We start from the raw sequence: 13,944 nt of genomic DNA, 5'->3' as shown, positions 1-13,944 counted from the left end.
GCAGGAAGGCACTATTATATTTTTCTTTTCTTTACTTTTTACAAAAAAATAAATACACAATATGTTTCAGGTCATTTCAAGAGTTGAATTCGTACTTCGTTTCAATACTGAGGAAAAAAAAATCATTTAATCAAGCGTTAATAGATTATGGGGTTAAATACTTTTTTTTTATCATTGGGTTTTACATGAAAATTTAATTTGGTCAATGAGAACAATATTTAGCCAAATTAGTCATTGTGTTTCTCAAAATTTTCAATTCATGCATTCCGTTATATTTTGTTAACTGCATAATTTTTTTAGGAAGCACCTTCATTCTTATTCCTCTAACTGAATTAGGGTATATTGTGCTATTAGGGTCTAACAAACTGGGGAGAATTAGGTTGAAATCGAAATTGTGATGTAGAAGGAAATTCAAAGAACCAAACCAAATTAAAATGGAATCAACAACTAACCAATATATATTGGTGCTCTACCACTTTGATTACGTCTCTTTGTCATCCGGAGTCACAATATGGTTTTCACTCAATTGATTTAGGCTCAATATAGCATTCAATATGTGACCTTATACCTCATATAATTTCGATTTCATCCAAAGATTTTCCCCAATTTGTTAAACCCTAATAGCACAATATGCACTAACTCATGGAGTTAGAGAAAAAAGACTGAACGTGCTTCCTAAAAAATACACTTGCGCTTATTGTAACAAACTCATGCACACTACATATTAGATAAAACAAGTTTGTGCTCATAAATAGATTTTTACCGTTGAAAAATTAACATGTGGCATCAAATGATATTTTCTTTTTTACAATAAAGTTCCTCCACTATTTGCATCCACGGTTTCTATTCGTTGGTATTTTAATCAAAATTGCAAAATCCAACAAAGCTGATATATTTAGGGCTAGTTTAGGAGTTTGTGTTCATAAACAAATCATTAATCACTTCATGGGAGAAGCACATGGAAGGTATTTCTCCATAACATCATATTTAGGGCTCGTTTAGGAGTTTGTGCTCATAAACAGATCATTAATCACTTATTGGGAGAAGCACATAAAATGTGCTTCTCCATAAAATCACTTAAGTGATTCTCCATAAAAGTGATTATTAACCTCTCCAGGATCACTCCCAAAAGCGCCATAACAAATCGTGACTAGTAGTGGCACAAAATGTTGCATCAACTCAACTTTTATTTTTTAAAATACAAACGATAGTCTAAACTACAAGGAGAGTGATGTTTCTCACACACACACGACCAAAGTGTTATGAAAGTTCGAACTTGAAGCTACTGATTTTAAGTCAAAACCCTTTTCCCATTCGACTAGACCTCATTAACTCAACTAAGCTTTTTTTTTTAGTACTAAGGGTTGTGCCCTATGATATGATAATTGCTTATATTTATTTATAAATAAATGAGGTTGATTGGTCCAAATATTAACAGATAAAATAGGTTAAAAAAAGAGGGTTGGGGGGGTTGGGTGTGGGGGTTAATAGGATACCCATGTAACAAGATTAACAAGTCACATGTTTTGGAAAAATAAAAACAAGTCACATTAACCTTTAACTTCTATATATGTGATGACATGATGAATATAGCCGGGATATAATAAGTAGCAAAGGTAAGAATAGAAAAGTTGAGATGAGGGGCAACTTGAGGGTGGGTCACCCCCGGCCTTACCATAAATAATTTAATTTGGTACATGAAAACCTCAAACAATAAGGGGAATACAAAATGTGTTGTAAAAAAGAATGTGACCTCGAGCTGAGGTCCTTGACAGTTGAAATGCTACATGTCCTCCGCGTTTGACATCATAAATAGTAGAATAAATTAGAAGAAGCAAACAAACAGTAAGATACTGACGTTGTTCAATCTTGATGGATCCACTAAGCAAGCTAGCTAGATACTCACAGAACAGAACAGAGGAGGCCCTGTTCTTCCAAGTGTGGTGGCTTAAATTTAGAGAGGTCGTGTGCGTCGGCCAGTTGCTCTACCGCAAAGGAGTGCATTCTTGGGGATGGGGTATTCATCCCTAATGGAAGTTGAGGGAGTATAAACACGCAGGTATAATTGTTGTCCAAGGTATTGCCGTGCCCAAAACTCAGTCCTCAAGTTCCACATTCCTACGTTATCAAGTGCTACATATATTGCCGTCCATGACTTGGGATACACCTGCACTCACCATTCACCCGTCCAATCCAATCCAATCCAATCCATCAATATTCTATCTATAATATATATCAAACATACAGAAGAAGAATAAGAAGTAATCACCTGAACGGTGCAACGTGAAACTGCATCTCTGAGATTGTACTCTTTCCTGCTAGCGGGCGTCCACTGCCCTCCATCCAAACTGCAACCAATATTCATTCAATTCATTTATTAATGATCAAGTCAAGAAACCAAAACTGAAGAATCGTGTGTGTATGTAGTGCTTACCCAACAACAAAGAAAGAGTAACCATCAAGATGCCAGCTCTGAATGATGTCTTCGTTGTTTTGGAACACAAATTCGACGAAGGTTCTGTAATCAGCACCCAAGACGGAGGTGTCAAGGTACAATCCCCCGCCAGTAGGCCTGTCAGAGATGCTTCCCACGCGGAAAACTCCTCCAATTTTGAAGTAGTCCGCCAGCTTGAGGGGAGTGTCTGCCGGGACAAACGACACACTATTCACTCCATATCTTTGCTTGCCATTCACTTGACCGGCAGAATTTTCCAGCACGTAAGTCTTGGTTGTGTTAATCAGTCCATAGTGGTAGGAACCCTGTGGGTTTGGCCTGGGTCCACTTGCTGTAAGATTGGTCCTGATAGAGCGGGCCTGGTTCAAAGACCAGTCAACTTGGATGGTAGGTCCACCGGGCGGTGGGCCAGAGACTCGGCCAGCAGAGTTGGTGTAATGAAGAGTGCCGGTGGTGGTGAGTATTGGAGTGGTGAAACGAGAGGAAGCCACAATATAGTAGTCTTGCCCGGGCTGATCAGCGGTTACTAGAACGGAGTAAGATTGGCCCACGTGTACATCAAGCGATGAGTAGGTGGTTTGCAGGGTGTGTGTTCCCTCCACTTCTACCAGCTTCAATTTGTGGTTTTGAATTCGGAAGTTGAGGGAGTGTTGCAACCCAACGTTGGATATTCTCAGCCTGTAAGTTTTGCCTGCAATGCAATGCATATATAATCAATGCACTTATTAAAGAAATCTCAGCTAGGCTTAATGATATTAAAATTTGGAAGCAATGGAAGCACACCTTGTTCGAAATTAAAAGAAAATCCACCGGGCCCGCGACCGTTGATGAGGATTCCATCAGGGAAAGGCAGCTTCTTACCAGCGTCCAGATGAGCCTTCAAGCTCTGCACAAGACAACACCAACACCAACATTAACATTCATTAATTTGATCCAAATGCCAAAATTGTTGGGCTCTAGAGTCTACACAACCAAACACCTCGCAGGCCCAAACTGTGTGTTTTATCTTTTCTCCACCTATGTTTTGTTTTGGTAGTTTCCGACATCTGGCGTTGGGTACTGAGATTTACTTTTTAGAATTATTAGCTTCAATTTTAAGTCACCAACTTCCACGTGGTACAGTGCTTCTGTTTTCTTCCCAATATTCAAAAGGGTTCCAAATGCAAATAGTGACCTACAAGACAATAAAACATGGTGTTGAGAGTGTTTGTCCCATATTAAAATATTAAGGGATTTAGTTTGGGTTTATAAGAAATTGGACTACTCTTTCTATTGCCAATTAATTTTAAGGTGAAATCTCAACATCCTTCACATGACTACATGTAACATTAAGACAAACGGTGAGACCATGGGCCATTGGGCGTGGGTGGGCAGATGAAGGAAGGTGACTTGGACAATACTGCATCCGTGGTCCAACATAACATGTGCCCACATAGTCATCCCCAGCCCCGCATACCAAGAAGGTATACTCTAAAATATAAAAAATAATCATAGCAACATCTGCACACAAAAATGTCGTATCTTCCAGACCCGTAAACCACAAAATCACTGAAACGAAAACGTGTAATTCGAGATGCTTTCTCATTATTAAACGAAAGAAAATAAAAGAGAAAGGCTGTTTTACCGACACAAGATCACAGATGTCAAACAGGTCCAGCTGTCCAGAGATAGAAAGGTAAACATCCCACCGACGTAATCGTTTTATTTTTATTTTCTTAAAAAATGTGCGAAAACGAGACTATACGACCAGAAACACCGGAACAACTTGTATAAAATGTAATGGTCGGTTAATTACAGAATGTTACGAGAAAAAATTATCACACATAGCATATCTTATCTTAATTGAATAATATTATTAATATTTTATGTAAGTATTTCTCAAGAAACACATTTAAATGTTTGACTTGACAATTAAAAAAATAAAATGTTAAAAGAAGAGAAAAGATAAGAAGGGTATACCGTGTGATTAGACTTGTACCAATCCCCAATAAGAACAGTATAATCACCAGCTGGATCAGGGAAAGGGACGGGAATTCTGGGCCTGCTGAGAATTCGGATGCCTCCAAAACCACCAGCAGCCTTGTGGAACGCAAGAGATGGGAAATAGTAGAAACTCCCAATTTGATCCTTGACTTGTAGAATGTAGGTAAAGTTCCTCCCTGGTGGTATTGGACATGTTGTTCCGTACACGCCGTCCTCAAATGAATTCCTTCTCTGTTGAATTCCATTCCTATATTTTACACACAGTACAGTACAATAATAACCATATTAAACTCCAAATTACATAAACTAATTTTTTGTTTAATTTACCAAGATCCTCTATTTGTTATTCAATCTAATTACTCGCTTCTTCTGGTATATGGATAGACAACTCTGCTTAGGATTAAGTCCCAAAGGGACAATTAATCACTCACTTGATCTTTCGGTAATCGCTTCAGTTAATCTAGTTTTTTTTTTAAAAAAAAATCAAGGACAATTAATTATTTCCTTTTTAGTACAAACATACAATGCAGTCAAGAGACTTATTAATTATTATTATTTTCCAACCAGTCAACAGACTGTTCTTTTTATTTAGAAAAAAAAAAGAGCAAAAAGAGAATAGAAAAAGAAAAAGATCAATGGCGATAGCATGTGCTCCAAAGTCCAAATTTACATAATTGAGCAATTGATTTTGTCGGGTCCTTTTTCTATTTTCTCATTCGTCTAGCTGACCCAACTAATGGTAGGGTTTCCAGACCCCAAAAAAGAAAAAAAAGCTTAATGGAAGGAGGGGGACATGAGCTGCATGATGAGTTATGTAGATGAGGTAGGAAGGGTGATTAATTGTTTGGGCTCCGCAATTGCTGTCGCTTAATTTAATCATGGAATAGGATTAGACAAGACTCCCTTCCTAATTTCTACAAGTAGTAGTATTAGTACTAGTACTATATTAGATCCCTTCCCTTGCAATTATTCATAACGGTGACCGGATCAGATCCATGGCCACCCCTCCTCATCAACTACAGAGAGTCATGCAAAATCTTAAACCCAGATCTAACTTCAAACTTATGAATCGCACTGAAACCCAAATCCAAATGGAACTTCAATTCTTTTTTGTTCTTTTTTAAGTGGCATATACACGATTCTGATACGCCGCCAATGCACAGAAAACAAAAGAAAAAGAAAAAGGAAAATACTAGAGAGACAAATGTGGGCTCGCAGCATTAGGCAGGCGGCCCTTGCTTGCTTGCTTGCTTGCTGCTTCCTCTGCTAGCTGTAATATGATATGAATCACATGACGCCTATTTACAGTAACGAAATCTCCTAACCCCGCACTCTAATCAAAGGTTTATAATACTTATAATGAGGGCAGAATGAATAGGGCAATCTTGTCTTTTTCACACATTCCCTATAAGATATAAGCCAAGCCTATTAAGTTATTAACAAATATTAATTTCATTTTTGGGGTGATAATGTTTGCACTTAGCAGAGAGGAAAGAGAGAGAGTGGTGGAGTGGAGTGGAGTGTGTACCAGGAGATGAGAAATGGCTCGTCCAAGCTGTTGAAGACATTGATGATGAGATTGTCATTAGTAACAGAGTGAATATCTGGGCCTGGGAATTGACCATTGATGAGTATCCCCTGAAGAAAAACAAGAACAAGGAACAACAGATCGGATCCATTTCAATCAGATCAGACTCAGAAATCAAATAGATCCTGTACACATACATTGTGTAGTACATCTCCTAAATTTTAAATAAAATTAAAATGTGCAAGGAAATCATCATTAAAAAAGAATAATAAATTTGAACAAACCTTTTGGCGCACACCAAGTGGGTAGATGTCGCCATAAGTAACATTCCATTCGAAGAACCTGTACGGATCTTCAGCAGCGACAATGGAAAACAGACTAGTGAGAAATAGCAGTGCGGAAACCGCAGCTCCCGCAAAGTTGAGCGACATTTGTATGCGTGAGGGAGGGAGGGAGCCTTACTTGCTGAGGTTTTAAGTCAATGACTCTGTCTCTGTCTCTGTGAGAGAGAGACAGAAGAGAGAGAGAGAGTATAAATACTAGTGTAGTGTTTGGCTCTTTGGTGTGTTGTATTGGATTGGAATGGTTGGACTTAGGAAAAAGCTATATGATAGGAGGGAGTGTGTTTGTGAGTTTAAAAGAGGGGAGGGTGAGGAAGGAAGGAGAAGGGAAGAAGAGTGAATGATGATGATGACATTTGATGAGGCATGGGACGTATTTAAGTGCGGTACAGAAAGAAAGGAAGGGTGAGATGTTGCCTAGCCGCAAAGAAAACAAAAGAGAGGGAAAGTTAATAAAATATATATATTTTTTAATTGGAAATAATTTGAAAATAAAAAGAAAATTGCGGTGTCGGTGGTGTTTTGTTACATTACTATTTATAATTGATTACTATTATATATGGTGTATGAACTGAATAAAGGCATACCAAGTTTGAGTTTGATTGAATTGTGTGGGTGTGTGTGTGTTTGTGTCTGCCACATGGGGTTGGGTTGGTTTTTGTATTTGCAACTCTGTGACGAATGTGTAGTGTTTGTGTGTGAGAGGTTTCGGTTTGGCGCCATCCTCCTCAGAGATTGCATGTGAAAATGTGATTAGATTTTAACAAGCAGAGTAGTAGGGTAGGGCCCTCATTATTAGTCAACCCAACCATTTCCGCTTCCAATGAGGAGGGCCTCTTTTTATTTGAATTGCATTGCAAAGTTATTAACTTAACTAGATTAAATTACATGACTATAAAAATAGTCAATGGAGTCATGAATCTCACACGCTAGACCCTACCCACCTCCGCTTCCAATTTATACATAGGCAGCCGCCGACAGGCTTTATTTTTCTTGTTATGGCATGGCAGTTTTAACGAAATTTCCTACCTCCTTCAATGAATTAAGCAGCTCTCATAAACAAAACCAGTTTCAATTCAAAATTCAAGTAGTGATAAATAATAAACAAAAGTGAATATCCACCAAAAATTCACTTTGTTTCTCTCTCTAGTTATTGACATGAAAGTTTCTTGTCTCTAATGGCATATGGAATTAAAAGAATGAAGTAGAAAAGTATTGCAAGTTAACTGAATTGGGACTCGGTTGTTTGCAACATTCATTCACGTGACAGACTTGAATGACACCCACTCTATTGAGTATTGACGTTTACGTCAACCAACCACGCAACACTCCGACTCCCGCGCTTTTACATATCCACGCACACACAAAGAGAATTGTGCTCAAAGCTATCTTGGGTATTGGGGTTTCATGCGTGACTAATCTCATTTTGTTATTTTTAGTACTGAATTGACTTATTTGATGTCTACACTACACTACACTACAGCATTCTGAGACTCCTATGACCTATCCTATTGATGGCATGGCGGAACCCAAACAGAACAGATTACAGATGCGTGCATACAATCCCAACAATCAGACCAGGTTTCTAACTTATAAGGAAGCCAGGAATAAATTAAAAACCCCCAAATTTAGGAAAAGGAAAAAGTAACATGCTTACGCGGTTTCTAATTGAAATTCAAATGCAGTTCAAAAGTAGACAAATTATTGATGATGCTCCCCTGGCTGGGTAGTAGGTCCCCTTAACCGTGATTAGTGGGCATGTTGAACTCAAACCATACACCACGTAGCCATCAAATCTATGTCCTCCTCCTAAGGGTAACACAGCTGTAGACTCTAGTGTAGGACGATAACATTATTGACATGAAAAAGATTTAAGACGTATGTGGGACTCATAATCATGAAAAAGCAACACATGCACACATTCCTCTCAAATCTCAATCAAAGTCCTAATGCTACAGACTTGCAGTGCAATTAAGTTGAGCAAAGCAATCATATGAATTCCAAAACCTATAACAATGATTGATTCTTCACTCCTCGTTCATATTCATTTTAACTCAAGTTTTAAAAATTCAAATTTGATCACACTTCTTTTTTACTCTTTTGGTAAACTGAGATGCCTTGCAAGTTGCAACCCAACAACCTATATCATCATCATCAAGAATCAAGATAAGCATCATGTGTAACAGCAGGGAATCCTCACAACACGACACTCTGCAACCCAAGTAAAATAATACACTTTCCAAATTCTAACATTCTAATCTTTTATATGAAAAGGAAGCCTAACCCCCCAACCAATCGCTTCAATGTATTTATTCTATTGAAGGCTCATATCTAAACAGAGAATCCTCATCGCCCAGAGTAGATGAGATGCAAGACAAAGCAATTTGCAGCCACTTACAAAACGACATCTATAGTTATTAACAAAAGAAGAAGAAAAAAACCCTCAATGGTCCAATACACAGGCTAAACAAGAAATTTGCGCAGACTGAACGTACAACACAAATAAGTTTAACAATTCAACTCAAGCTGTAGTTTTCACAAGTAACAAAAGAATTGTCCTACATGGTTGGACCATGTTGGAGATGACACAACTGCCCATCCTTTAGATGTAGGACGCGCACATATTTATGGCAGAATGCCCTACAAACCAGAGTAGAAGAAACATTTTGAATATATGAGCAAATGAAGAAGAAAAAAAAAAAGGATAAAGACGCTTATGCAGAGTCAATCTATTTTTACTCTTCCGAATGAGTGATAACTTTCACATTTGTGAAGGGATTCTTAATTGCTTAATGCAACATCCGCTGGCTACTTGAGGATCACTAGGAAACATGAAACTGAAACAGATTTCTTTTGCTAGTTTCGTCTGTCCAAGAGGTTTCATAACCAAAATACAAGACCCTTAACTTTACTTGGAAATTGTTCAAAATCAAAGCCAAACAACATTTTCCCATGGAAGGTATCTTCAAAAAGAAACCCCCAAAACCTATGAAAACAGATAACATAACCAAATCCTTCGCCAGGATCAGAATGAACAGAACATTTGAATCCCAAGCTCCAAGCAAACCACTGAAACAATCAATTCATCAATTATCTCGAACTTAATTCATATTACCTATAAACAGGGAGCAACTGCAAGAAACCTAACCAAACAATGTAAACCATATTCACGCACAATGAAAAAGAAAATGTAAATTAAGCTCAGTGTTCAACAATTTATTTGAAAGATTACTTCCTTGTCACGTTCCACTAAACAAACTAACCTAAGCCAAAATCGATCACGAAACAGTATACAGTCTGCGTCAAAATCTTAAACTCACAGGAATACGAAATAAGGATACAAAACCCTAGGTCGACAACAAGTAAGAAACAAGAAACCACTGAATTGAGCATCCAATTTATCAAATTCGGGTTAAATTTCGCATCTCTTTCCGAATAACTACCTAGAGTGACGAGAAAGAGAAGGAAGCCTCAGAACATCAACTCACAGTGCGATCACTCTCGTTCGCCAAAGAGAAGGCGAAGCCTAGAAGCGAAGAGACCAGTGGGCTCGAGAGAGGCCTCATGGAGGAGATCGCGCTTTATGTTGTTCATGCGGTTGGTAAGGGCTTCTTGCTCCTCCTTAAGAGCCGAGGTGTCCTCGTGAAGATCGTGGAGGCGATACTTTTGGCCCAGTGATCTGACGCTCAGCAGCAAAATTCCAGTCATTGCGAAGAACTGAATGTAGCTGTCCTTCCGCTTCATAGCGGTTGCAATAAAACCCAACGACTTCGCTGGGTTTTGGGCGGCTGAGCTTAGCGGTGCCGATGATGCCATAACAACGTAAATTAGACTGTTACTCAGAGCGCTGCGAGAGTGAGACGACACCCCTAAATGAAATGAGGCTTTTTTTAAATTACTTTTTTTGGGGTAGAAAAATTAGGCTTAAATATGCAGCTTTTTTTTCTTTAAGGAAAATATGGGACAGGCAACTATTGTTTACAGATGATTTATTTTCAATTTCTTCATATCAACAATTTTTACTGATTATTTCTTTTTAAGAACAGAAATGATATCCCTGGTTTCTAAACAAGTGTTTTTTTTGAAACCACGGATATAATTTACAAGTAGCGTACATCCAGTACAGAAAACTCAAATCTTTTCATTGCTGAAAATCTGCTGACAAAATTGGAAGCTACTACACACTTGAATCCTATGAGTAGGGTATACAAGTACAACTTGGTCTACAAAAACTCGAGGGCCAAACCAAAATTACATAATTAGAGTTAGTGAAGTTCAAAACACCTCAGGCCTCTTACGATCTGATACGGAAAAAAAGTTATTTTACCCACTACATCAAAACCGTTACAAGAGTTGCAAAGAATTTCCTGCAATATTACCAAATTACAGGTAATATGGAATCTCCAGCGGTCTTTCTATTCTGTAACTTATCAGGACATGAGGAAAGATGAAGTCCGCTCCTATTGCAGCTCTTTCGGGTGTCTTTATCATTCTCGTCTCGTCACAATAGCCACATGGAACATTGAAGTACTCATTTTGATCTTGAAATACTTCCCCTGGCCATACTGAGACTATCATACATTTATACAATAGCCTTGCAGGTTATATCAGAAGTCCAAAGTTCCACATTGTTTGCTTTCGATGCTTTTGGTTCCATTAGTTTTCTTTGTATCCTTCTTATCATCGTTATTAAGTCCACGAGTCCGTCCAATTCCTAGCTTTGGCAAACCCCTATTCAGTCCCTCAAGCAAAACACAGGCCTTACACCATTTCTGCACAATAAAACAACAAATGTTCAGATTTTCTAATCAAATTATGACCACACACCAATAAATGTAATTCCAGAACTTCGGGATGATTATGATATCTTGCTTAGCCAGCCAGCTCTACCCAGATAACGAAAGTAGATTGAGAGTTTAATATTAACCAGATATTGCAATCAGATAACATGTTTACCAAGGTGAAAGTAGTAACAAACTTACCTGGCTTGAAATGTAACCACACCGTTCACATGTCCCCTGCTCTGGCATTTTTGTAGAAGTGGAAATTCTGAAGTTCTCTCCTGATTTGATGATGTCAAGTATGGCTCTAGGTCTTCAGTAGAAAGAAGTGCAGTAAATTGTCAAAAAAGTATGGAATGTACATACAGAAGTCTGATATGATTAAATTTTGTGAAAACTACAATGCCAACAAGTGAAACATTGCCTAAACAGACTCACAACAAGCTAACCCACCTTATTCTTTCCAAATCCTTGATGAACTCGCGAGCAAAACCACGATAAGCATTGGGTGAATAAATGCCTGCAATTTTGACAACAATGGCTTATGAGATCTAACCCTGAAAGCACAAAAACATAAAATATAGTGGCAAGGGTGGTTGGGAGGAGTGAAAATAACAGAGCAAGACTTAAGCGAAATTATCTGAAAGAGCTTAGAGTTAAACTAATTTACATTCGGTGGAGAAGTAGTCCAGCCTCTTGAAGTATGCATACGTGCAAATCTAGTTAAGGCTTCACAACTAATTCCAACTCATTATAAGATGAATAACAGTGATCAAAGAAAGAAATCAGTATTGAATATTTCAGCAGTAAGGATATATAACAATCTCTTTCTCGTAGGTGTATTTAAAAGGTTTGCATCTTGGAATTGGCCCATCTTCACCAGTGACAATTGAAGTGCATCTACTCAATCTACAAAATAAAACCAGCAATTCACCTCACCACACAAACCAGCTGAGGAAAAAATAATAAAGAACAACCTCAATGAAGTACCTTGCAATGTCACCTCGTAATATGTTCAACAGAACTGTTTCAGCAATATCATCTGCATTATGTCCAGTAGCGAGCTTGTCTACCTTCAACAATGCAGCACCGCGATCGAGGGCCTTAGAGATAAAAAGTTAAATCCATTAAGTGGAATAATTCATATAATCTCTCACAACCAATAAATGTTATCCATGCCTTGCATGCTTAATGACACAGAAAGCTAATCTATGCTAGAATTTATAAATTATAGATGTTATGTAAAACAAGGTTGTGTGAATAGTTTTAGCCACTTTAATTGCTTGTTCATAACTAAATAATAAGTAGCATAAGTTTCTGTGGAGTAACCACAGAGCTTTGATGTTGTCAAAACATATGAATGCTGAAGTCATGTCTAAATACATGCATACAAGATTTCTAAAAAATAACAAGCAGTCAATTTCCAATAAAAACAAATACCTGACGACGAAAAACACCACAGAAGGTGCAATTATTCTTGAGACCAATCATCTTAACTATTTCATCCATGGTCCACCCATACAAATCCTTGTACGAGACTATTTTTAGTGGCAAACCATACTGAAAGTAGAAATTTTGAACAAGAGTCAATTAACGGAAAAAAAAAAAAATATATATATATATATATGAAAAAAAACATAAGCATTACATATGACCAGCAACTCAGAATTGATATTCACTTCACCTGGATTTCATTTCTTTTGACGGTCTCAAGAGAATCATCCCTGTAGCCAGTAATGCCCTCATCCACTGACAACAGGAAGAGATCCAGGCCGTAATTGTGCCGCCTATTCAATTCCGATAACACATAAGCAAGGACAGTGGAATCTGACAGTATTAAATAACATAAAAAGCAATTATCAGAAGAAAAGCCGAGGTCCACATAACTTTTACAATCTAATATGGCATTAACTAGTATTACAAGCATAGCTTGGTTAGTTTACCTTTCCCACCAGAGGCGCCAAGGGCAATGCGCTCACCAGGCTTAAATAACTGGTTTTCGACAATTACCTGATGGATCTCCTCCTCAAATACCTCATAGAAACACTCCCTGCAAATCTTCATAAACAATCATCGATTTCAATTTTGTTTTCTAAAAGAAATAAAAATACTCCGGCGGTTCTGTTCTAGGGTTTTATAATAAACGCGTACCACAAAATACAGTTGACGAGTTTATGTATCTCGTCTCAGCTTCTTGGCAAAAAAACAGAAGGTAGGTTTAAATAGGTTTCCATGATCGGAGTAGGCAAAATTACCTGCTCTAGGGTTTTGGGCCTCTTCAGGGCAGCTTTTTTCTGATGACAGAGGCAGCACAGGCGAGCCCCAGCCTTCTTGGCCTTGCCGTCGGCTGACTCCTCCATTCAACGTCACTGCACTTGGTGGAAGCTCAGTAGCTGCGAACGAGAGTCACAAACAAGAGTTCACACTTTTTACAACTGTCCTCTCAGAAATTGTTTCCGACTCAATAGTCAATAGTTAATACTAGTGAATATGGAACTTCTGTAGAATATTTTTCTGCGCGCCTCCCTTTTCCCACTTCCAAGTTGATTTTATTTTTTTCGTTTCGAAAACACTCATTCGATTCTATATGTTTCATAAAGGCCTTGGCCTTCCAATAACCCAAAAAGAAAAGAAAAAGGCCCTACGCCTCCCAAATGGATCGGATTTTGATCCGATAATCCGTTTGTAATCCATATTTTATGATTCATTTATACGCCGAATTTGATGTTGCTACAATCTGATTTTAGCGTTTGAGTGTAGCACCATGGATATTAATGTAGGAAAGTGGCTGAGCTCATTAGCTCATATTCTTGAGTGTTTGTGTCCAAAAATACGATAATAAAAAACTGAATCATT

The 13,944-nt window shown here is 38.0% G+C and overlaps 3 protein-coding genes across 4 annotated transcripts; all 3 read right to left on the bottom strand.

The window, feature by feature from the left end:
* Window positions 1,621-6,720, bottom strand: LOC18790403 (L-ascorbate oxidase homolog). Its single transcript, XM_007221725.2, has 7 exons — window positions 6,251-6,720; window positions 5,967-6,076; window positions 4,415-4,685; window positions 3,239-3,341; window positions 2,435-3,146; window positions 2,270-2,348; window positions 1,621-2,167 (listed from the first exon to the last, which is right to left on the bottom strand). The coding sequence occupies exons 1-7, from the start codon at window positions 6,395-6,397 to the stop codon at window positions 1,955-1,957; spliced, it is 1,635 nt and encodes a 544-aa protein (XP_007221787.1). The 5' UTR covers window positions 6,398-6,720; the 3' UTR covers window positions 1,621-1,954.
* Window positions 9,474-10,220, bottom strand: LOC18788668. The gene has a single exon (XM_007223932.2). The coding sequence runs from the start codon at window positions 10,121-10,123 to the stop codon at window positions 9,803-9,805; it is 321 nt and encodes a 106-aa protein (XP_007223994.1). The 5' UTR covers window positions 10,124-10,220; the 3' UTR covers window positions 9,474-9,802.
* On the bottom strand, window positions 10,429-13,709 carry LOC18791739 (cytoplasmic tRNA 2-thiolation protein 1). 2 transcript variants are annotated; one of them, XM_020564924.1, is made up of 10 exons: window positions 13,344-13,709; window positions 13,032-13,146; window positions 12,773-12,915; window positions 12,529-12,648; window positions 12,079-12,191; window positions 11,905-11,997; window positions 11,759-11,799; window positions 11,542-11,608; window positions 11,290-11,401; window positions 10,429-11,079 (listed from the first exon to the last, which is right to left on the bottom strand). In XM_020564924.1, exons 1-10 carry the CDS (start codon window positions 13,446-13,448, stop codon window positions 10,915-10,917), a joined length of 1,074 nt encoding a protein of 357 aa, XP_020420513.1. In that variant the 5' UTR covers window positions 13,449-13,709; the 3' UTR covers window positions 10,429-10,914. The 2 variants fall into 2 exon arrangements, with proteins under 2 accessions (XP_020420513.1, XP_020420516.1); XM_020564927.1 differs by having other exon boundaries at window positions 12,773-12,875; window positions 13,032-13,138; window positions 13,344-13,460.

This window comes from Prunus persica, chromosome G1, assembly GCF_000346465.2.
Source record: "Prunus persica cultivar Lovell chromosome G1, Prunus_persica_NCBIv2, whole genome shotgun sequence".
NCBI lineage: Eukaryota > Viridiplantae > Streptophyta > Magnoliopsida > Rosales > Rosaceae > Prunus > Prunus persica.
Note: the sequence above shows the minus strand (reverse complement) of the source record. Positions and strands in the feature narration are given on the sequence as shown.